This window comes from Leptidea sinapis, chromosome 3 (genome assembly GCF_905404315.1).
Source record: "Leptidea sinapis chromosome 3, ilLepSina1.1, whole genome shotgun sequence".
In the NCBI taxonomy this organism is placed as follows: Eukaryota; Metazoa; Arthropoda; class Insecta; order Lepidoptera; family Pieridae; genus Leptidea; species Leptidea sinapis.
The window spans coordinates 7,717,995-7,744,126 of record NC_066267.1 but is presented as its reverse complement, the minus strand read 5'-3'; the positions used below and the strand labels follow the sequence as shown (position 1 = coordinate 7,744,126).

Sequence of the window (26,132 nt, the reverse complement as noted above, 5' to 3'; positions counted from 1 at the left end):
CACAGCGGTCATTAACCTCTCAACGCCTCGCTACATATTTCGAAAACTATAATGTTAGTCGTGTTCTAAATTTATTTTTGCCAATTTATATTGTTTTATAGAGCAAGCTGTAACGTAAAAATCAAAATTTGATTATATTCTTCTTTATTCAACGAAATGTAGGTACCTGCGCAGATTTATAGGCGAGTTTGATCTCAACCTCCGAGCACTTGGCGCCGAGCCACATGAACACCTGCTCTCCGTTGTCCAGTATCATGATGTCATCATCAGCGAGGTCATCCTGCACACAACACAAAATATCCCGGTTACTCAAGTGATTTAAAAACACATTCTCAGGGAGAGGGGGTATAACAGTACTAGTTAACTGTGCACTTATAATGTTGATACAAACAATCTATTACCTAGTACTTCCTACCTAACATTTGTAAAAAAAACAACAGCATTCACATAAGTATTAACACAGTTAATAAAGCGAAAATTTAAGAAAATCTACGATTAAATACGGCGCTAAATATGCCGCTAGTACTGAACAACCGCGCGCGTGAAATCTAGAAATCAAGAAACATTTTGCCGTAGAATTATCCTAGAATTTTTCGTCATGCAGAGATGATGCTTGAAAGTAGACTGATTGCTATATGGATTTTAGTTTTCGTATTAAAATTCACAAAAAGAGGTCATTAGGTTGAATTATCTGCGATAGATTTCATTGTTACATTGTACTAGCATCTACAAAAAATATACATGTCATATACATATTATGTAGTCAAAGTTAAACAAAAGATTATAAAAAAAGAAAATCACAAATTTAAAAAGTCGGATACAGCATAAAAATTGTAACTAATTTTAAAATTGTAGCCATTGATATAATTGAGTTTTAAAAGGACCGATATTCAACATTTTAATAGCATCGGGAAGTTTAGAAGTTTAAGAATTAAATATTTGAATACACATGGCATGACAATTTTTAGTAAATAAAGTAGTCCTGGGTGCTTTTTTTGTAAACAAGTCTATTTGGATATCGTTGGTCGCGGTCATACATTTCCTTGGCAGTGGTGAAAAGATATTTATGCCTCTTTACAAAAATGCTTATAGATGGCGATGTATTGTACTTTAAATTATAATGAAACTTAACATAATTTTAATTAGGTACTACTACAATCTTTTGAATCACTATATATTTTTTTAAATAAAGTTAACTATTTATTATTAAGCTAAGATTTTCGTTCAGAAGTACGAAAAGAGGTGGAGTCGAAATAGTATATAGCGTACCAAAAGAGAAAGGTAAAACAATTCGAATTTGTTGTCAGTATAGAAAAATTCACAAACTGAACACAAAAATAAATTATATGTCACTCAAGTTAGACAAACATATCAACAAATGACGACCTTGGGGTGTTCTCTAGTGTGTATGCCATATTACGGGCAAGTACATTAAGTTTACCTGACAGAAGTCGGTGCACTTCTCGGAGACGATGAAGTAGCCTTTCTCGTTGGAGCACCGGAAGAGCCGCGTGTAGTTGAGGAAGTCTGCGTCCGTGTCGTAGGGCTTGCGGCCGCCCAGTGCCACCCAGAAGAAATTGTCTGGCTCGTTGCCTTCCGTCAGCACCTGGATTCAACGAACTCCTTCAGATTCTATACAATATGTAAGCCACAAGATTCAACATAGTCTGCAAGAATATACTGTGGGAGAATGAAATGAATCTATTTTCTTTCTTTTCAGTCTGTATATGCACGTTATGCTGATAAAAATGAAAAAATCTGTAATTTTTTTGAAGTTATACTTCTTCGGGCGCGTTATGAAAAAATGATGAAAGTGAAATTATAAGATGCGAGCGCATCACTGTAACATAAAAGTAGGGCTTCTAATCTCGGTATTGCGGGACCTCGGAATACAGAGTTCTTTTCAAGTGCCGCGTAATGCGGTATTACTAGTGCGGAATTTCGCTGGGTTACAGAACAGCAGAAGTAATTTGGCCGATGACACCCTGAACGTGTTATGTTTTATACGTAAGCAATTTTAGTCACATGTTGGTGATAAAACTAAGTCTATTATTTCCAATCTTTTATTGTCTTACATTAATTTGATTTGAAATTATAATTACTTTACAATTTACATAAAAGTTTTTATTTCTTTTTGTTATATTTATCTTGGAATACGTACATAATCATTACAGGGTAGGGGTAGGCAAAGACCCACACATCTTTCACCTACAAATGCCTTAGATTATATTGGTTACTAAGTGCGGGCTCCCGCCAATTACGAGATCCCGCGGGTTCGTCAATTTTCACTCTCGCAAATACCGAGACTGGAGATAGACTTCGGGATTGGAAACCCTACACAAAAGTAACAATATGCAGTTGGTTCCTAAAATTTTCTGACGTTTGCGACATTCTTATTTTTTTTTATTTCTTCGTCCATTATTCGGATAGGGAAAGGGTTCAAGCCCGTACAGCGAACTCGTTATTTAATAATTTTTACAATGTTGTTCTTTCTAAAAACAGCACGAGGAATAAATAATTTTAAAGATTTTTGCTTTGTTAGGCCAAAGAAGTATGACTTCTTGCGTGCATACATAAGTACACACACACACTTTTTTTATGTAAGAGGAGCACATGGGCAAAAGTCTCACGTGATGGGATATGGTAAAGCAACCACCCATGGACCTCCGCAACAACAGGGGTCAAAGATGCGTTGCGGCCGCATCCGGCCTTTAAGTTGGAAGTATGCTCTGAGATTGAAGGTAGTATCGGTTTGGGAAACATTTTACAATAATCAATTTGATACGGCATGGCTTCGCTCACAAAATCTAACAAACTCGGCTAGAATACTTTTTTTCTCGTTTAAAGATTATTAATCTTAAACATTATATTATTGTTGCTATCTCAGACGGAGCAAAGTTCGCCCCGGTCCTTTCTATTCTCTAAAATCTAAATAATTTGATGCCTTATAGAAGGTCTCCCTAGAAGTAGAAAGATAATTTTAAGAAAGCACCGGGCCCAGAATGGTTATGTATAGCAAAAGATAGAGACAAGTGGAAAGCCTTAGAGGAGGCCTTTGTCGAAAGACTAGTTGTAGTTAGTTTAAGTTATTTATATTTTGATACCTCTATTAAACTTTTAATATGTTATGTTAATTATGTTAAAAATAACAGCAATTAATGGTTATTATATTTTATTAGTAGGTCTGTTAAGTTGACGTACGTAAGTACATATGTTTGACAACCCGTATAGCCGAGTGGTAAGCGATCCTACCTACTAAGCTTCAGGTCCCGGGTTCGAATCCCGGTAGGTGCAAGAATTTATACGATGAATATAGATGTTTGTTTCCGAGTCATGGGTGTTTAAATGTATTTATGTATGTTTATATGAATATATGTATGTTTAAGTAAGTATATTGTATTAAATATATCATTGTCTTGTAACACATGACACAGGCTATATATGCTTAACTTGGGGCAAGATAATATGTGTAAAAAGTGTATCAATATTATATATATTATAAAGAAGATATTGAAATGTGTTTAGCAAGCACTAGTTTTTATTAGACTATAATCGTACTTAAGCATAAGCACATTACATGTATATTCATATTATAATATACATCAAATTATATGATTAATTAATACTATTAGCATGCATTATAAACAATTATTTAATTACAAGAACATGAGACAAAATCTTAACAAGGTGCAATCGTGATCGGGGTCGTACCATATTACGCTGCACTATAGATGGTAGTGTGTGCTACCTAGATAATAAAATATAATAACTCTTAAGGGTAGTATCCGGTTATCACTTATTTACATAAAAGCCAACCTGCATACTAAGCCAGGGATTGTTGAACTTCTCCTCGGCGATCTGCTCGATGAGGCGTGCGGAGTCAGCGTCACTTCGGCTCCCAATCCACACGTATACAATGGCGGACGACGTCTCGGTACCGCCCTCTAGCGGTACGTTGAGGATGTAACTGTCGGTACAACATTATATCGGTAACTAGATGTGCTGTGATGAAGTGCCATAATATCTGGGAAATTCAAATATTGAAAAACGACATCTGACCAATGTCCGAGCGAATTTGAAGTATTGACATTTGTCAAATTTAAACCAATGATCTCCGCATGTTCGTTGTTACGGACTATGACGTCATAGTTCAAGCTCACCAAGCGTGCCAAAATAGCTGGAGTCTCCGTGTAGGACAGGGGTGCTCAAGCTTGAACTGCTGGCGATCTACCTCAAAATTGTTAGACTACGATCGATCGGCTCTGAGAGGCTTCCAGTATGTGTGATGAAGGATTGTCGTCGAAGATGGTAGATACGTAATTACCGATTTTAGTTTATTATACCGGATTTTTTTCTCGAGATCGACTCAAAAAGCACTCGCGATCGACCGTTTGAGCACCCCTGGTGTAGGTGGTCTAATAAAAAAAATTCTTTGAGTTACATTCTCAGCGAATAAAATAATTTTATAATTGCATTAGCTACTCACGCTACTTTGTTAGCGTGGACCTTATTCTTTCGCGGCATATTTAATATAAGATAAAAGGGAACATGTCTTTGTTCAAATTCAAATATTTTTATTCAAAATAGGATGTGACATCACTTATTGAAAGTCAAAAAACTACCACCCATTACAAAATGAATGCCTCAGACCTGAGAAGAATGGGCGCAACAAACTCAGCGAATAAATATGTTTACAAAGTAATATTGTACAATTAAACTTATTATTTAATAGCCTGAGGGCGGTCACTCCATTCCCAATCTGTGGTATCATTAAAAAGTCATTTATGTTATAATAACCTTTACCACACAAACGATATTAGTTAGTTAGTTAGTATAACGGTATTACTTGTGCATTTTGTAGATTGGAATCTATAATGAACTGCTTGCGTGAAACAGCAACAAATTCTAACGTAGCTCTACAACCTCCAATTAGATATCCCTGGAGAATTCCTTCTAGGAAAGTGCGCATGGAAGTTATTTGCCCAGTGTATAAAAGCAAAAAATGTAACTCAAATTCTAATCTACGCCTGCAATGGAAATAATTTGTCTTTCTTTTATAGAGGCTCACGAAAACAGTATGTTTAAAATTAAATGGGAAATTATCAGGACTACATAATGAGCTACCTACTGTGCTGCAAGCTGTCAAAACATCTGTGACTCTTGGACTACCAATCTACTGCCGTAAAATAATTTTGGGTAGGATACCCAACTAGGGAACTGTGCTGAAAGTGACTTCGCAAATACAATTTTTTTTGAATTTTTTTGTAGCGATACTAGTCGTAGATAAGAAAATGCAATATAAAAAAAACACGTTTATATCACATTATTAAATATTGTAATACATAAATCCACACAAACAGGGATGATGAATAAAGAAAATAAATGACTTTAGAGTACAGCCCAACGAGATCCAAAAGAAAAGATTAAATAGTACATTACTGCAATAGACAGCGGCGTTGATGGACGAACCTGTATAGTATTTCCGTCAAATAAAGCGCGCCCTTCAGACCCGAAACACAGTAATGCTTACACATTACTTCTTCACGGCAGAAATAGGCGCCGTTGTGGTACCCATAATCTAGTTGGCATCCGGTGCAAAGGAGCCTCTAGTAAAAATACATGTTCGGGGCTCACCAGAAGGCGCTGTTCAGTAGCGCGGGGTCCGGCTTGACTTGCACCAGACGCGTGCACAGCGCTGATCCGTTGCTGCGAAGCTCGAACAGTTCCACCCCACCCGTACCGGTCTCCTGAATTGTTCATAATATTACATTACACTTCATATTCGCCATTGGACGAATCTCGAATGGCGTGCGAAACTTAATAAATGCGCAGATGTAAATTCGTATACATTAATATTACAGGCACTTGAGACACTCGATCTTAAGTTTTGTGCCGGCGAGCGCAGCATCGCGATGATTTTTTATCATTTAGGCCTAGGACTTCCCTATTCTTTTTATGCCCCGGGAAAGCACAGAACAATAGTTGTGGGAAATTTAAATTAATTTTACCTCTTCACTTTACTACTACAGCAGTATTTTCTATTCCAAAACATGTCATTAGTTACAGATTTTTTTAAATCTGGATTAAGATACGACTTACAGAACAAACAAGAGACCTATTGCATAGCATAACCACAATATTATTCCATTCAAACCGAAATTTACCCATCACCCTGACTGACACTGAGAAATCTCATCTGCCTGTAATGCCTAACCTATAGATATCACGACACTAAACATTTGAATTATTTCAAATGCTCACCACTTTTGCATTCCTCTTTCCATCTCTGATAATGAACCTCCTCTTGAAATGCGCCATGAACTTTAAGCTTTCTTGTTGTTGGTGTGTCCTTACTACATCCAACTTCTTGCAGAGCTGCTTGAACTTCCTCTCCAGGCCGAAAGTAAAAGTCAACCAGCCCATATTGGGCGCCTTCCTCCCCTGCCAGAAGTACACCACCCAAGACGCAGCCTCCGCATCTGCGTCATCATCCAACTCTTCATCATCATCTATTTCAGCTGGCAGGATGTATTTACACAAGAAAACGTAGCAGTCGTGGCTATAGAAGACGCCTAGTTCCTGATCTGGAAGGCGCACAAAATGTCTTCCTTCTAGAACGAACGCTTCCATTGCTTCCAGATCATCGTTCCATTCGTCTGCTAATGTTTTGGCTTCTGCCGGCGACATGACCGGCTGACGCGGTGTAAACAGCGCTGACAAATCGGTCCTGTGAAAAGATCCTTTATATTAAACGGCGTCACACAATATCATCTATGCCTAAAACCACAAGTATACTGCCAGGAATGCAAAATTCCAGCTCCACCTGACCAAATACGCACAGCATATTAAATAAAAGGTTTTAAAATAATGCTAGTCAGCCTGATCAAGTCGAGAGATAGACCAGAGACTAGTATCTGGTCTCAATGAAAATAAAATGTTAAAAACGATTTCTAGAAGGATTACAGTCTGTATGTCTGATTTCAGAGGAGGAAATTAAAAAGTATAAATTAAATAGAGTGCATTTTTTTAACTTATAATTGGAGTAAAGGGAAAGACTTTCTGTTATGCAGCTGTAGGTATGACTAGCATACATAGTGAGAGTTTATTTTAAAAGAAAATTTAGCATACTCTACTATTAAAGTATTAACACAATATATAATATTATAAAGTACACCTACATAAAATAGAGGTCAATATTCCAATTTGGAGTACTGTTGGCAACCCTACCGGAGACGTACTAGTATTATTGATAGCAGTATTTCAACATCAGTTTCAGAATATATGCTGTGCTTGAAGTAAATAGAAATGGTTATACTCAGAATAAATACAACGTACTTAGTCTCCTGGTTCCTAGCCCAGGTGGTCAGATCGGCGCCAGTCCTGGCGACAGATTCGGCAGTGCGAGTGAAGTCCACCGCTATGACCTCCTCCCAGCCCAAGAAGTATGTTTTGAATACCTGTTGCAAATATTCCTTTGTTATGCGGGCGCCAGGCTTAGCTTCACATGTTTGATTGCTAAGTATGGCACGGGACTTTGGGTATGTGTTCAAAGTTTGAACAAAGATTTGCACTTTGCCATGCGGTGTCGGTCTTTTTCGACACATCAAAGCGTTCAAAGTTGAATGTGTTCAAATGTTTGCGTAGCTTGCCATACTTGTTCAGTGTTCAGTTGCTCGACCGTTCTTGAGCGGAACGGTTATGTGCGTGCTACACTGCGTGCGGCTATATAATAGACTGGAGCAGCGAGTGCTTTCTAGAATTTGTAGAGCTGTTACAGGGGAACCATGTATATGGAACCCGAAAAACAACAATCACAAAAATAGAACCTTAGTAAATGACGCGTGGGTGAGAATAAAGAACAAATATTCTGTGCCCTGTTCTGTTGAAGAATTAAAAAAGAAAAGAAATAGTTTGCTGACACAATATAGAGAACATTTAAAGAAAATCAAGGAATCGACTAAAACAGTATTATTGTTTTCTTGCACATGTGAAAAATAATTACATGCACACAATTAATAGAGGCACACTGAGTCTACGAAATCGTCGTCCATCTTGTTTGTTGTCTACCAGCACACTGTGGAGAAAAATGTTTGCGAAGCAAGTCGGGCAGGTTACGTCAATATGTCTTCAAATGCTTTGCAAAGTCGTCAAAGATAAGTGAAAATCTTTGAAGCTATGTCTGGCGCCCGCATTAAAAAAATGTGTGTAGAGAATTAAATATGTAACCAGGACTTATAATGGTATATATATACCAGGATTTTATTCTGTTGAAAAAACTTTTGATATTAAATATTTCATATCTGCAGTCAAATCTTCTTAAGAAAGATGAACTAAGTCATATCTAGTACCTATAAAGATGGGAAAAGAATAAAAATACGACCGTAGAGAAGATGTGAGAATGTTTTATTAAAATAATGATGCAGAAAAGCAAGAGATCGAGATATTGCTTCTAGAAGAGGCATGTGTCCTGTGTGGACGATCTATTGGCAAAACTTGTCATCCTAGTAGTAGTTTAGAATACGTTATATGATAAAAGAAACAAAAAGAGTTAAGTATGTCTCAGGGCTACAAGGTTCAGGTAACAACAACATAATTCCATAAATAATTTTATCTACACCCATGCTTTTAATCCTCTATTAAAGATTCTGAAACAGTTAGCTTATTACCAACATTAAAGCACCTAATGTCGTAATAACCATTACATCATCCAAACGAGTGTTGTAATGTTGTACTGAATTTCATAACAACACTCCTTGGTTTTTTTTTCGATCCCTTCCTGCTCAAAGAGTTTCAACAAACAGCCACATTCTTATTGCTCGATGCGTGGTATGTGTATGAATTTCAAAAAAGAATATTTTCGTTAACGCGTTCCACACTACCATAAAGTGGCGCGCCGTAAAAAAAGTAGGTTATTCGAAACCCCACCATTTTTCTTGAAAAAATGAGCGATTCAAGTTTTGACACCACACCGGATATTTTCAACGCTGCAAAAGAACATAATATTCAAGTGAATTTTAATAATTGCACTATAGAAAATGCTAATTACTACTAAAATAAACAAGTTTATTTGTATATAATCAGTAATGGATGATATTAGGTTACTACTAGGACTGGCTGTTTTAATGTTAGCAGTAAGCTGTTTCAGAATCTTTTAGAGGATTCATATTCTGGGTGTAGATAAAGTCTTGTATGCCACTGTCGATAATAAGGTATTAAAACACTCATGTGATACTATTATCACACTCGGCTTCGACTCGTGTGATAAACCCACATTCGTGTTTTAATACTCCTTATTACACATTAACAGTTGCATAAATAAGTATATTACACGTCGCAGGAGTGAGTAAGATACGTCTTACTAGGCACCAATAACTCATTACGCGCCATTACTAATCACCAAACACACTCTAGTAGTTTTATCAAATAACGGTATCACACTAAATGTTTACTTTATCGCTCAGTCACTGAATTACCCAATGAATTAAATGCGCCTTTATACATCTTTATATATATATTTCTTGTGTGCGTGTGTATGTCACTGAACTCCTCCTAGACGGCTGGACCGATTCTAATGAAACTTTCTGTGTGTATTCAAAAGGATTCGAGAATGGTTTAGATTCACAATTGAACTACCTCCTAAACGGCTGGACCGATTTTGATGATTTTTTTTGTGTGTTGCAGTGAATTTGCGATTGGTGTGTGTCTTCAGGTGGATTTGATAATGGTTTTGATTCACAATTAAACTACCTCCTAAACGGCTGGACCGATTTTGATGATTTTTTTGTGTGTTGCAGTGAATTTGAGATTGGTTTAGATTCTCAATTCCGTCGATATAATATAATTATCCTGCTCATGTGTATTTAAGTGGACTCCTCCCAACGGATGGACCGATTTTTCAAATTTAGGACGTGTGTCCGAAATTTCCGACAGGACAACGTCTGTTGGGTCCACTAGTAATATTATAAAATGAATTGCTGTTCGTTAGTCTCGCTAAAACTCGAGAACGGCTGGACCGATTTGGCTAATTTTGGTCTTGAATTATCTGTGGAAGCCCAGAGAAGGTTTAAAAGGTGAATAAATATAAAAATGTTGAGAATTAAAATAAAAAAAAAACAATTTTGTTTTTCCTTTGATGTGTCCCCCGTCGTTCAGAAATCAAATTTAAAGAATAGTTTAAAATGAATAACTAATTAGAATCTTTGTATCTGTCTAACTCTCGCAGGAGTTAAAAAATCAAATTTTAGCTACCTATAGTTGATAGATTAACTATAGCTGATGATGATACTATGATGGCAATACAACGTTTGTTTGGGTCAGCTAATATATAATATTATAAGGATAATTCTCAAATCATGTCTGACAGTGTAATAATATGTTAACACAACATGTACTATACTAGCTATGACAGGGTTGTGATTCCTTCACGCCCTGCACTTCAAGCTATATCTATACTAATATTATAAAGCTGCAGTGTTTGTTTGTTTGTTTGTTTGTTTGAACGCGCTAATCTCTGGTACTACTGGTCCGATTTGAATGATTCTTTCAGTGTTGGGAAGTCCATTTATCGAGGAAGGCTATAGGCTATGTTTTTTTGTTCAAAATTAGGGATCCGAAATAAAATTGCTATTTTGTAACACAAGGTATAAAATCGAAAACCTATTTTTGCGTGCGCTGCAAAAACTATTGACAATAGAACAAAATGATGTACAGGCTATAATATAGGCAATATTTTATTACTTATAAAACTATCGCGTGAATTATACTTTATATGGCAAAACAACGTTTGCCGGGTCAGCTAGTCATTCTATAACTCTCGCGAAAATCGACGTTCGAAAGACCTTCGTAACAATAATTAAGATTAAGTAAGTAGTGACAAATATAAAAAATAGATTATTATTTGGAATTCGGTCAACATGAACCAATTAAATTATATGTAGTTAAAACAATAAAAAGATAAATTCAGTTTTTTAAAACAAATTAATTTCACTGTTTTTTAGTGTTTATATGTATTTATGTATGTTTAAGTAAGTATATTGTATTAAATATATCGTTGTCTTGTAACCCATAACACAGGCTATACATTATACTTATTTTGGGGCAAGATAATTTGTGTGTCAATAATATTATTATATTATAACGGGATCTTCGTAGTGATAATAAAAAGGTTGGATATCTTTTTGATAGTGTGCCAATACTCCTTTAATTATCCTGGTGAGATGACAAGGCCCCAAATCGATAAAAAATATTGTATTGTCGTGATCTTAATTTCAAGTTAATCGGACGTTTTAAGTGGGTGAGAACCACGTTTTAATTTCATTACATACAAAGATGCACACATATGAAGCGTATTAAGTACATTGTATATATAAAAAGCATATACCTGTGTCTCAGTGCCTTCTTGTAGCCTGGTTACCAGCGCGTGGTCTGCCCTCTCCACCATGTTGAACAGCTCCTGAGCCAACTTAACAGCCGCAGCGCGAACCAGACGAGATGACTTTTTACCAAACCTGAATATTCCAAATATATCAAAATACTAATAATAAGTCTATGGAAAATGTAATCCCGAAACTATGTGTTGCTATCGTAAAAAGAGTTACTTTTACAGTACCGATGGAATTCACATATATGGAAGTAATGCATATATACTGAACGAATAAAGTCGTAGAATTAATTTTATCAAAAAAATAGACTTAATTTTGAGCATATTTGAGCGTGTTGTGGCATTAAAGTAGCCACGCAAGATAATACAAGTGTTTTGTTGTGGCCGCGGCGCTTCCCATAAAAGACGCCGACGGTTGTACGTCGGACGGGGTAGGGAAAAACACCTCTCATAGATAAAAAATCACCTTCCTTTAAAGGGAATTGTAATCGATAAACAAATAATGGGGATTACTTCATGGAGTGCAGTTTGGTCCAACTTGAGAGATAGGATACTTTTTATTTCGATTTGGGACCCAAAATTATTTTTATTTTCAATATTTGTTTTGTATGGACATATTTTCTATGAGAGAATTTAGTGACTCACGGTTCGACAATTCCACTGTGAAACAATTTCATTTTTAACAACAGAGAGCATTTTTGACGAAATAATTCTTGATATTTTGAAATATTATTGGCATATTCCTATAAAACTGTATGTTTTATTTTTATAATCTACAGAACAACGTCTGTCGGGGCAGCTAGTAATATTATAATATATAAATTTATTAATTTTTAACACTATTAAAAATTCAAATAACACATATCAAAAATACTTGTAATTATATGCCTTGTTAAGGTTGGCAAGTAAGTATAAAAAAGTATCGATAAACTAAAATTGTGGCGTATTTGTGGCCCTATTTAATAACTATTTTGTAAAAGTTCAATTGAATTTTCATTTCGTTGCTTATTTTCAAGAAGAGTAGAAAATTGCGCGCTATGTTGTCGCTTCTCCAGGAGTCAAGATATGTTGTGTGAACAGTTTTTAATTTGCTTGAAAAAATTTTTTTTGTAATTCAGGGGATTTATTTAAATAATTAAATTTGCTATACTTTTGTAGAAGGTATTACTTGTAATTTCATTTATTGCATATATATGTGATATACATACGGTATTTTAGACCTATGTCCAGCATGGATATACTGATCCATAGTTATTGTTTCTGTAATATATTGTGATTTGCTTGTTAATCCTCTTCCATAGTATTTTTAGGTAGTTGGAACCACTCACACCAAGCCCACCTAATAATCAAGGTTAAGAGGCATTACCAGTCATTTTTATAAGATAGAAACATGTGTTGATTTATTGTCTCCGTACATTATTTCCAAACTGCTAAAACTAAGGACATTTAAGCTAACAGCTTACTGTCACCTCAAAGGCTGACAAGTTCTAGTTTTTGCTTATGTCTGTTGGCAGCTGTATTTACTTACAGGCAAGCGAGGTCATCAGGTGAACAATTTGCCTTTTTATACCGCTTAATTTATTAAAAAAAAAAACATACCAGACAAAGACATCAAGGTGAGCATCCAATATGTAGACATTGCGAGTTAGTAGCACATCCCTGGATAGGACTGTGCCCTCTGCTTGGGGCAGCTCCAGGTATCCCATGCCAAGCTCCACTCTGTATAGCCGGGGTGGGGCCCAAGTGAAGTCATCTGGCACATGCTCCTGAAATATCATGACATAAGAAGACTTGGAAGCTTACTTTTATGCTTATTCTTACTTTATGTTCTATTACTATGTATTTTATTTATATGATTATATTTATTGACATCGGCCATCTAGTGAACATATTTTGTGCTAGTAAACTGCGTAGAACGTGCTAGCAATTTTTGGCAAAATAATAGAGCTGTTGATAAAGTCCTACTCATGGTAAGACTTTATCCGTTGCATGTGGTGATCTTGTGTGCACAATTGACACAATTAACACTATTTGTTTTCTATGTTCCATTTTTCAAAATCAAAATTGGTTTTCTTATAATATGCAATGATTACTAAGACAATTATTACTTAAAATTCTACATAAACTAATTATTTATAGTAAGTTGAATAAACTAAAGTAGTTTTGAAACTCATTATTGTGACAATTGTGCTTTTCATTAGACAGATTCATCAAATCATTATGGTATTTGTCATAACATAAATATAATCCTTGTTTGTTAGCATTTTCAAATACCTTCATAATATAATTACTGTGATCTCATCTCAGTAAATTACGTAAGGTTAATTATATTAAGTAGATTTTATAAAGTTACTAAAATAATTTATCTATCTGTAAAAGTAAAATCTAGTCTGAGCTATGTGTAATATCGTTAAAATTTTATCAGTTACCTACATTACTAGATTTTAATTGTTTGCTTCTTGTCTAATCTTAACATTGGATTGGAAATAAAGTTGATAGCGGGAGACCATGGAACGTCTGATAAACTCCTGATGGAAAGAATTCCAGAATAATCTTAATCTACTCAAGGTGACCAATTACTGATATAATATTGCAAATGACACGGAGGAATACCTTCGCGTCATGAAAGGTGTTGAAAACCGAAGTGAAAGTATCTTTTACTCACAGTTGAGTTATAATTTGTTTCCAAAGAATGAATAATGAATTTCAATGAATAAATTTCAAAACAAAAATTAGCTGAGGGCACATTAATTAATCAAGAACCGATAATCTAAGTATATGTTACAACAACCAGCAAAACTTAGTGAACAAATCAACCTAGCAATGAACATGAGAAAACCAAACTATTACAAGCGAATCGCCATAAAATGTCAATTAAAAACAAAATAGTGCTTAGAGAATATATTAATCACCGAAAGAATTGAATAAACAAAAAAATAAACATACATAAAATACAATAAGTATTGGTTCTAGTTGAACATCCCACAGTCCCAAGCCTATATATATTCACATGAAAACATACCTTAGGGACAAATGGCAACTCCCCATTGTATCCTAGCGCCTCCCAGAACCCTCTAGGTTCTTTACCGGGTGGTTCAGTGATCAATTCTGCTTTATTTTTTCTTTCTTCCTTGTTTATCTTCTCAGAAAACAGACGGGCTTTTGACTTCAATGTGTTCTTTGCTTTCTTTCCAATCCTTATGGACAGAAATAGTAAAACTAAGAATTATTGTTTTTATTTATTACATAAATTATGTTGTTAGTACTTGGCGAAACTTTTTTTATGGAATAGGAGGACAAACGAGCGTACAGGTCACCTGTTGTTAAGTGATCACCGCCGCCCACAATCTCCCGTAACACCAGAAGAATCACAGGAGCGTTGCCGGCCTTTAAGGAAGGTGTACGCCCTTTTTTGAAGGTACCCATGTCGTATCGTCCCGGAAACACCGCACAAGGAAGCTTATTCCACAGCTTTGTAGTACGTGGAAGAAAGATCCTCGAAAACCGCTCTGAAGATCTGTGGAGGACCGCCACAGATCCAGATGGTGAGGATGATATCCTAACTTGTGGCGTGTGGTGCGAAGGTGGAATTCGGCGGCAGGAATCAGGTTAAACAGCTCTTCTTCATACATAACAGCTTTAAGGGTAAACACTTTTATAATAGTCCCAGTCGCTGTTCAAAGCATTGTCTACATATACATAAATTTAATTGTTTTATTAAACAAAAGGCTCTGTCGTAAATCCTACTACATCACCGGTGAATATCTAAGCGATGGGACAGCCTAGGACAACATTATGATTATTTTATAGCAATACCTTTTGTAATAATTGTATATTTTATTAAGACTAGTAGTTAAAATAATCTAGTCTGTCTAGCTCACCACAGGTAGATGATGAGTCCGGTGTCCAACACAAATACATATCGGGGGTCAAGCTGCTCGGCACTCAGATAGACCGGCTCAAGGTGAATACTGCTGCCAGCGCCGTGTACTCGGTACAGACGGGTCACATAATGCTGTAAATGTAATAATACAATTATTAAGTTGACGACCCATTGTCCTTTTCTTTTTTGGTATGTGTAATTTTGGGTTTTAACCAATTAACTAAATAAATAAATCCTTTATTTTGCTAGAAAACATGTAACAGTGGGTGTAAATAGTTTTAATGTATCAATGTTATCGGCCATTTGTGGCATGCAAAATTATTATTAAATTCTAGTTATTATTATAATTGATTTAACATTAACAAACTCTATATTTTAAGCACTTGGGTCAATTTAAATTATAATTATTATTTTTAAATGTCATTATTTAAAGACTAGAATTAATATATATTTTAAAGTCAATTTAATTTAACCTAATGTGTCAACATTTCATTAATGGAATAAAAACATTTATCTATAAGCCATGTAAAAAGATTAAAAAGTTTTTTATTTAAAAAATTATTTTGTTCCATTATGATGATAATGGAACCATATTCACCCGACCTTACTTCCAGTGATATCTATCTATTCCCTTGTTAACAAGGTACATATAGTGTTTTGGATTAACATTTAATATGTATGGTATATTTAGTAGTCAGAATATACATGAATACCAATTTAATCTAAATTAAATAAACAATATTATCATTTCAAGTTATAAGCACCTCAACGATTTGAAACTGTTTTCATAATCAATTAAATATGCATATGCAAAATTAAAGACATATCCCAAGTGATAGTTGCTTTAGAGAATTTCAAGTAGTTAATATTTTATATCTTAACCTGAATTGACTGGCAATTACGGCAGCGACAGTTTCATACATAAGACGGATAGAGATTCCACACTTATCTAGTATCAAAATTAACTACTTTATGCGACCATTCTCTTTTCATGCATTTTAAGGGATGACATGAGGCTCGTTAATGATAAATTTGTTTTTATAAGAAGAGACATCCGTTAGCATTTTGATGTTAACATAATTATATGATGAAGATGAAATAGGTACCGGATCATCGACAGTGAAGAACCCAGACGGTGTGCGACTACCGTTGATGTAGACGGGAGGCAGAGGAAACAACGCCAGAAACTCTGGTGTCTCATCGTTCTGCTCGTGTCGCTGGGTTCGCTTTGCCCCCAGGAAATTACGAAGGTTCACCGCGTGCATAGCTGCACATGCGCCTTTGTCTAGCTGTCAAAAATAAAAAAAAAATGATCTTGAAATTTACCGACCAACAAAATAGCCTCTATTTATTTCTCTTGTTAATTTACGTACAATTATTAACAACTAGACTCACATATCACGCTCAAAAATTGTCTGAAGCAAAACTCTGCCTACGCGTCTGTTAGGCAGAGTTTACGTTCAGTGTGTTTTGACAGCGCTTTGAATACAACACCTCGCCAAATAACAGCATATCCAAACTTAAATAGGATGTAGTGTCGTATTTCAGGTAAATGCCGGTTTAAATCAACAAAAATGTGTAGCTAACTTGACGTTTTTAATCATTTTGCTAAATATTTACATTTCAATTGCTAAAACTAAATACATCGCCGTCGAAACGCACCATAATCAATGAGCTTCTTATGAACGTATACAATAGACTTTGAACATTACTGAAACGAAATAAGGTGTTAATTTGAATGACTATTTAATGTTATCTGTATTATAAGTAAATGTATACGTATATACAGGGTGTCCCAAAGTTATGGGACATGATACGGCACAATTCTGTTTGTAACTCGCCCACGTTCTCGTATCGCTTTTTGTATAGTATATCTTTCACATATCCCCCAAAAAAAGATATGTAATGGTGTAAGGTCCGGGGATCTGGCCGGCCATCTAATCGGTCCATTCGTACCAATCCAAGTAAGAAAACATTCATTTTACGTTGTTCCTTTCTTTTAAAATACTATGTTACTTAAGAAGAGTTCATTGGCCGTTCTTTCGATTGGCATCATAAGAGTAGGGGTGTTTTTTTTACATTTAAGTCAGTTCGATTCCCAGACGAGGCAAGTAATTTTTAGAAAATCTTTGAATGCAGAATAACTTTTAAAAATAACATAAAGTCTTCTCTCATTAAAATAGACTATCTTCGATATTTAAGGTACTTTACCTTCATGTCCCATAACTTTGGGACATCCTGTATAACGCCGCTCGGACATTTTTGGCGCCCTTTTATTAGGGAACTGTTAGTCTAGTTGTTGTTGTACGTCTATGCTCGTGTTAGAACACGAAAGTACAAGACACCAACCCTTTCTTCTAAGAAAGAATTGTCTTTGATACCAAACTACCTACATATTTACTTTGTCACATCATACATGATGAATATGGATGTTTGTTTCCGAGTGATGGATGTTTAAATGTATTTATGTATGTTTATATGAATTTATGTATGTTTTACAAATTCAAATATTTTTATTCAAAATAGGATGTGACATCACTTATTGAAAGTCAAAAATTACCACCCATTCCAAAATGAATCCCTCAGACCTGAGAAGAATGGGCGCAACAAACTCAGCGGGCTTTTTTTTCATCGAATAAATATGTTTACAAAGTAATATTGTACAATTAAACTTATTATTTAATAGCCTGAGGGCGGTCACTCCATTCCCAATGTGTGGTATCATTAAGAAAGTCATTTATGTTATAGTAACCTTTACCACACAAACGTTTTTTAACAATTCTTTTGAATAACGTTATACTTTTGTTTTGAACATTTTCTGGGATCTTGTTGTAAAAGCATATACATCGCCCCACAAAAGACTTACTAACTCGACTAAGCCGAGTAGTAGGCATCATAAGTTTATGTCTGTTCCTGGTTTAAGTAAGTCTCCGTTTAAGTAAGTATATTGTATTAAATATATCATTGTCTTGTAACCCATAACACAGGCTATATATGATTAATTTGGGGCAAGATAATTTGTGTAAAAAGTGTGTCAATATTATATTATTACTAGCTGACCCAACAAACGTTGTATTGCCGATATTAAAATCGCGATACAAAAGTAACTGTTGATCGTAGATGGGTGAAAATTTGAAGTTGTATGTATTTTTTAATGCTGACTCATAATCAAACAAATTTAAAAAAAATGTCAAAAAAATTAAAAAAAAAAATTTCGTGTGGACCACCCTTAACATTTAGGGGTATGAAAAATAGATGTTGGCCGATTCTCAGACCTACTCAATATGCTCACAAAATTTCATGAGAATCGGTCAAGCCGTTTCGGAGGAGTACGGGAACGAACATTGTGACACGAGAATTTTATATATAAGATATTATACATGAATGGTATCGGGCTCACTGTCACACTATCTTGTTTACTTATAGTATGGCCACTTTGCAAAAATGAACTCAAACGTGGACGCTACTTAGGCATAAAGGCATTTATTTTCTAAAAATTCATTCATTTCGAATTCTTATTGATGTCATTTCTAATATACAAGACACTACTACCGCTTCGGAAACAAATGGCGCTCTGAGAGAGAAGAAGCGGCGCATGAAACTCTCCAAGCATTCTTTTTTAATCAAACTTACTGTTATTGCTATTGCTATAAAATAATTAAGTTATGACGAAATTAAGTGATTAGTAGAAATATATGCTATTATTATAAATTCCGATGGAAAAATATTATATTAAAGTCTGTTATGGAACTCACAGTGGCTTTAGATCCAATCCAGAAGTGTATATCCCATGATAGCTGACCTTGCTCTTCTATCGATGTTTTAAGAATAATATAACAGTCACCCTCGAAGAACTTTCCATGTGCTACCTGTTTAAATAGAACATACATTCAATATTATATTTCAGTTCAAAAATAAATAAATACCTATAATTTCATATGAGAAGTGTTAATTATAATAAAACTCACTTCATCTACAGGAGCTGGCACGAAGTTTTCGATTTCCCAAATTTGTAAGCCAGGGGTTTGACCGGTGTCTTCGTCGAAGAATTCTGAGTAGTCAAGAGGTGGTTTTTCTAAGCTCTCATCCCAACGTTTAGGCCTGTTTGTAATTCAATTGATTTTATTTATAAACTTTGCAGAACCATGGATTCACTATTTTAACTAGGTATATTATGGTTAAATGCAGCTACTATTTTAATCATCATTAAACAATTTTATTATGTGTGATGAATTCTGAGAAGCCATACAATTTTTTTATTATATGTATGTTCATGTTTTGAGACCTATATTGACTCACTTAAAATATAAATAACTGCTAAATAAAAAAAGGTTTTCAATTAGCATGTTCCTTAATCATAACCAACTTCAATGAGGGAGATGCTTTGGGGCAGACTTATGTAGTAATAGGAAGTGGTGAGACAATGCCCATGGACATCTACAACAACCAGGTGTCAAGAGATGTGCAGGTCTTTAAGGTGGGAGAATGCTCTATGCTTGAACATCCTTGAGTCGTATCGATTCGGGAAAACCGCAGGTACTTGATTCCATAAAGTGGCTATGCGAGACAAGAACGCATGGTCGAATTATAATCCATAGAATATAGCTGATCGGAGATGACTTGATCGTCGATGATTCTATTGCTCTGCGTTGGATGAGGTCAAATGGAGAGAAGAGTACTCCATACGACCCCGAATTTAGGACTTATATAGTTGCAGGTGGTGGCTTTGATTAAAATACTGTCTCGCAAAGGCCAATTTGTATTTCTTTCCAAGTGACCACGAAACTAAACAAAGCTCGATATATCGACGTCGAGTATAATCTGGAATCGAGGGGATACGACACTGACTTATGAAAAGTGAAATGTTCAAGTTAATGTCTTCTAAGCGCATGTTCTCGATTTCAGACACAATTTAGTTGTGTTTATTGTCATCTCATCATACGAAATATAATAAATACAGAGCTCTTTTGAGCTTCCAATTGATATTTAGCTTTGATAAATATGTAGTTGTTCTTACATCTCCACCTCAGATTGTATTTCTTTGTAGTCTTTCTGCAAAATGAATTATTATTTACCTCAGTTCACTCTGGGGTTGGTCGTGCATATCCCCTGCGTGTTGAGTGTTAGCTTGTTCCTGCATACCGCGCAGTATCAAGGCTGAATCCTTTTGCTCTGGTTCGGGACGTCCACGGCGAAGGCGCAGCTTCCGTGCGATAGGGTCTGACTTTACCCCACCTAAAAACGCGGAGGGATCTCTTCATCATAACTTTTAAGAAATATCTTATGGTTAAATAGATATTTAATGGTCATTTAATTTGTAGATTGATACACATTTGTTTTTGACTTCCGAGTATTAAGATATAGGTCACAACTTGAGAGAGTTTACTGAGTGTGACTCGTGGATCTCAAAACCTTGGTTTAATATTAAAGTAGAAGGATAACCTACCATTTGTTGACAATTCTGGAGTAGCAGCACCAGCCAGTTGCAGTTGTGTTTGAAGAGAGAAGTCAACATTGTAATACTGTAACCCTGACCCTTTTGGCCGTTCCACTGGCTTTGGTGGCATCTCTAAATCAGGGTTGCCATGCAACTGTAGGCTTTCAAGATCACTCAATAAGTGAATTGCATCAGGTAATGTTATGAGTTTGTTGCAACTCAAATTTAGCTTTTTTAAAGAACCACATCTGGAACATGTTGATTAATTATTATGTAAACTATAACAGATAATAGTCAAACTAATATTTACCTAAGTTTATAGGTAATCATAACAATGCATACATTTAACTGAAGCTGATATGTTTGGTTTGGAATGAAAATAACAGGTAAAAACAAAACATAGTAAGAAATAGACAAATATTATTGAATTAGGTGTTACTTTGTGGAAATCCATTATTATATGTTACTAGCTGATGCCCGCGACTTCGTTTGCGTAGATAAAGGGTTTTTAAAAATAATAAGCAAGTTTAGAATTGAACATTATCTCATGTCCTATTCCAGTTCCGGTTCCCGTTTTCGCTCCCATACCCAACATATTATATTAATCATATTTCGAGGAAGATTGCTCTGGCAAACTAAACCTACTATTGGTATAGTTATAGCTCATGGACGTGACTTACAGTTTATCACAAATCCCGCGGGAACTATAGATTTTTCAGGGATAAATGTAGCCTATGTCCTTGCGCAAGCTCTAGGCTATCGCTGAACCAAATTTCATCAATATCAGTTCAGTAGCACCGGAGTAAAAGCGTAACAAATAAACTTACATTCACATTTATAATATTATGGTAGGGATGAGTTATGTGTGGTTGGGTTTATGGTGCATTCTGCACATAGATTTACAAATCTTAGCAGAACCAACACTTAAGGTAACTCATAACACTTAGACATAGACAAAATATATTCTATAAGTTTTTATTTCTCACCTACAAAGTCCCTCAGGTATCATTTCCAATAAATTATTAGCAGCGGAAAACACTTCCAAGTTACCAAGTTTACCAATCCCTGATGGGATACCTTCAAAGTCTAACTTATTATCATCTACATGTAGTCTACGCAAGTTTTGTAACTTGCACAATGACGTAGGCAGTGCAGTCAATTTATTCCGAGATAGATTAAGGCTTTCTAACCTCTGCCAAATATCCATTGCTGCAATATAAAAAAAATATGTTAATATTTTTACTAATTACTAACATATCATAGGTATTCTTCTCATTTATTTATTATTGTATACATATACTTCTAAATGAACACTTCACTTATTGGGGGATAACCTCGACTGTAGCCACACCATGGTGACAATAAAACTGGTACTTAGGAACACACATGAATACATAAAATCCAAATTGGACAAACATATAAAACTATAATCAGCTATAAAAGCTTGAAAACAATCTTTATATATTGAGTAAGAGTTTAACTTGTATAGGATTAGCAACAAATAGCTACCCACATATATACAGTTTCGTAAGTTTTAATTTTTAGAGTAGCACCCTAATTCATTTTCTTAAATAAAAGGAACCTAGGTTTTCTACAATTGAAACTATCACCTCATGATATTTCAATAATCTTGTTACAATCCCCGGATGTGTTACATTCAAATTCAAATATTTTCATCCAAAAAATAGGATATGGTACCACTTATTGAAAGTCAAAACTAACAACAGTTATGGAAATTAGCTACTACCGAGAGACAGAAGACAAAAAATATTAAAAATAGATCAATTTCTCTAGAAATTAATCTCAATTTAATATACAGACTTTTCTAGTATTGAGCGAAGTTGAGCAGAGCTCCCACCGGGTGACTCCAATTGATTTCTGTGTTAAATTGTTTCTCGGCCATTTCTGGACAGATTTAAAAAAAAATTAAACTCTATATATAAAACGTCTATAATAGAACGCTTTCGAAATTTTCTAGGTTACTGTCGAGACAGAATTTTGATTTTCGACTTGATTCAATTATTATAATTAAAAACAAACATGATTTACAAATTAATCTAAATTAGGACGCGCTATATATATTTATTTAAAAATAGAGCCCAATGATCAAGTCACAATCAGTTTTAATTGTATTTTGTTTTTGTACACAGACTTAGTTTACCTCGCTTCGCTCAAATATAGGCCGCAGCGAAGCGGTACTACGAGTGACTGCGGCATTCTAGTTATTTATATGAGTAGATATTGTTATAATGAAAAGCAAAGAAAACTATTACCTGATGATACTTCATTTATTTCATTGTCACTGAGATTTAACCTCTTCAAGTTTTGTAGTGAATACAATGCTTCAGGAACTTTAGTAAGAGCATTCTTGGACAAATCAACATCAGAAAGATTACAAAGAGTGTCAAGAGATGTTGGCAAATTCGTTAGTGTTCGTTGTGTATTTCTCATATGAAGAGTTTCTAAGCTCTGTAGGGATGGCAACTGCCTAGAAATAAATTGTTATGTATAATATTTACATAAAACTGGATTGTTATGGCCAAGTGTGGCCATTAGTTCTGTTACAAATAAAAATGCATTTAATATTACATAATGTATTATTTTTCTCTAATTTATTCATGTCCCAGCAAATATAATCAAATCAAAATGTTGTTGAGATTTCCTAAGGCTGCATTAAGTGCTTGACCAACGGCCAGTGCTGAAGTCTGTCGAGCCTAGTATGTGCTGTCCAATTTGCATTTATTGGTCATATAGCAAACTTGATTGCACATGTACAGTATATTATCGCCATAGCTGGTCAGCGGACAGACGTACGATGTAGCCATTCATCACCACTGGACTATGCGCTGTCAGCGCTAACCCTCGGCCGAGCCTTAGTGACTTGATCTCAGCACGTCATTTAGAGCATGTCTTATAAAACTGATCATAATAATTTGTAGTCCAAGTGGTTTAGATCTGAGCTAGATAAAGGCTCTTATAAAGTCTGGAACATTGACTTCCAGCCAAGCTTGGGTAGTTTGTATCTTGTCACCAGGTGCAGCCTTAGTATATTTATTCTCTTTGGCTAAAAATGAAGTGTTGTAAACCCCCCACCAAATCATGACTGGTGCAGCATGTTGTCCATAGGGCTATGCCAAACACTTTCGAAGCTTCTTTGGACCTACGAGCTTACAATTTATTATTTTACTTGTTGTGTGTGTTATGTAAAGTGCTATTCAATTGTTTTTTTTTTTTATCAGTGATATTTCTGTACTTTTTATGTGCAAATTGGGACAGAAATCATTTGATCAAGACTTCTTTCTTTTACTGTAGGGATTTATTTAGAACATGTCCTGTATATCAACAATAACCACCAAGCTTTATTTATATACATGTTTAAACTGATTGATTAATCAAAACACATTTAAGTTTGCAGTAAAGTAAAGCCCTTTCAGTCCATTTGGCAACATGTTTACAAAGGTTGGGTTGGATACCTATTGGGATCCATTTTATTAATATGTATGTATCAATGTACCAATTAGATCCACAAATAAAGGAATTGGGTCACAGTTTTTTAATCTGTGAATAGTAAAAATACAAATAAACAAAGCGCAAATAAAGAGCTTTTAATGTATAAGCATATCTATCAATTTAATGAGAAAGGTAAATAGTTAATAACTTTTAAATTACCTCAACTGAAATAGTCCAAGGGGATTATCATTAAGTATTAGAGTCTGCAAATTCACCAATCTTCTGGTCTGAGGAGGCAAAGTCTCCAGTTGATTGTTTGATAAATCCAAAAATAAAAGATCTGTTAGTTGTACAAATAATGTTGGTGGTATGCATTCTATTCTGAAAAATATTAAAAAGTAGTAATAGATTGAAAAATTACAGGTAATACTGTGAACTAAGTATTCCCCCCACCCCAAAAAATATTTCAAAAGACATTTCACCTAATTCAGTATTATAATAATGTCTCTATCTACAAATTTTACTCTTTGAAGAGAACCTAGACAAGAAATAAAGTGACTAATAAGAATAAGATCAAAATAATAAATGAATAATGTTGTCAAGGTTACTACAACATATTCTATTCTTTCGATGGATGGGGCTTCTGCAGGAGGGGCACCACAATTCAGGCAATGTCATGTTTAAAAGTAGACCTCCAGGTTAGGGTATGTATTTGATTGATGTTAACAAATTTGCTAGAGTTTATGACTATGACATGTAAAAGCCACTGTCAAAAATGTCTACAGACATGTTTTTATGTTGGTCTTGTCACATCTATCATAACCTGATGGTAGGTGATAACCCTCTCCCATTACCTATAACATTAACAATAAGAAACACTGAAACTACACATGACAGCCCTTTAATTTGAGAATGGTAAAACAATTAAAATTAAGTACATGAGGATAAAGATCATACTTATTATGACTAAGATTCAGAACTAGTAATGATTTTGCTTTTTCCAGGCCCTCTGGAACTTCTTTAAGTTTGTTATGTGACAAGTCCAGTGTTGTCAATTCCTCCAAGTGAAACAACTCAGCAGGTATTCCTGAACTTTTAACATTATTACGCCTTACATTTAAAGACCGTAAGCATTTCAATTCTGTTAATTCACCAAACAGTTTTTCCAAATTATTATTTTTCAGGGATAAATTTTCCTGTAATAAAATAATAGATTACTGAAGTATGAGCTTGTGTATATGCATTTTAGAGCAATTTAACAATTTATTTCATATTACCAATTTCATTAGTTTTCCTAATTCTTCAGGTATATCCCCCAAGTTAGTTTTGTCTAATCTGAGCCATTGCAAACCAGTCATGTATCGAATCGCATCAGGGAATTTACCATCCTACAACATAAAATAATAATATAATGAAATTAAAAACCAATCCAGTATGTAATGACATCATAGCGAAAACCAAAAAGGGCTGCTTACACTAAAATCATTACGTGTAAAGTCTACACCTCGTACGAAAGGCAACAATCCTGTATTTGCCATTATCCCATTAGTTTACTCATGTACTATATAGTAAATAATATTTTTTAAACACAATTCTTCGTTTCGTTTCAACTTCCAAGTTCCAATTTCATCACAAACAAAATCACAAAAAAATCTGTTTTTTTTTTTTTTTTTTAATTTTATGAACTGGTAACTAAGAACTTTTTTATTATAGTGTGGAACATTTTCCATTAGTTTTAAAACTTTCTTCCAAATTTCTAACCATAACTTATGAATAGCTTGGTTAATATATTGGAGAAAATCAGTCATAGGAATCTCTTCCACATTTTTATCATTAACTAAATGAATATCGTCATAATATTAATATGCAGTGTTCTTATCAGTCATTCCGTTACCTGTTATAATACCTTTTAGATGTGATGGTTGACCCCACTTTGACCCATAAGAAGGCTACTTCGATATTGTCTGGCTAACGAAAGCAGA

General features: G+C 34.8%; 1 protein-coding gene across 1 annotated transcript in view; it reads right to left on the bottom strand.

Annotated features, from left to right (window-relative positions):
• Positions 1-25,794, bottom strand: part of LOC126979359 (protein flightless-1) — a 28,181-nt gene extending 2,387 nt beyond the window's left edge. Inside the window, exons 1-21 of the mRNA XM_050828598.1 lie at positions 25,626-25,794; positions 25,428-25,538; positions 25,108-25,346; positions 24,370-24,531; positions 22,974-23,188; positions 21,687-21,909; positions 20,710-20,948; positions 20,339-20,498; positions 19,232-19,364; positions 19,019-19,132; positions 16,370-16,552; positions 15,262-15,395; positions 14,403-14,577; positions 12,980-13,146; positions 11,381-11,507; positions 7,336-7,457; positions 6,262-6,727; positions 5,635-5,747; positions 3,817-3,967; positions 1,442-1,606; positions 167-280 (exon numbers count right to left, since the gene is read on the bottom strand). Of these exons, the coding sequence (XP_050684555.1) occupies positions 167-280; positions 1,442-1,606; positions 3,817-3,967; positions 5,635-5,747; positions 6,262-6,727; positions 7,336-7,457; positions 11,381-11,507; positions 12,980-13,146; positions 14,403-14,577; positions 15,262-15,395; positions 16,370-16,552; positions 19,019-19,132; positions 19,232-19,364; positions 20,339-20,498; positions 20,710-20,948; positions 21,687-21,909; positions 22,974-23,188; positions 24,370-24,531; positions 25,108-25,346; positions 25,428-25,538; positions 25,626-25,688 (3,576 nt within the window). The 5' untranslated portion in view covers positions 25,689-25,794. The remainder of the gene's footprint in view (positions 1-166; positions 281-1,441; positions 1,607-3,816; positions 3,968-5,634; positions 5,748-6,261; positions 6,728-7,335; positions 7,458-11,380; positions 11,508-12,979; positions 13,147-14,402; positions 14,578-15,261; positions 15,396-16,369; positions 16,553-19,018; positions 19,133-19,231; positions 19,365-20,338; positions 20,499-20,709; positions 20,949-21,686; positions 21,910-22,973; positions 23,189-24,369; positions 24,532-25,107; positions 25,347-25,427; positions 25,539-25,625) is intronic.
• Positions 25,795-26,132: the final 338 nt, after the last annotated feature.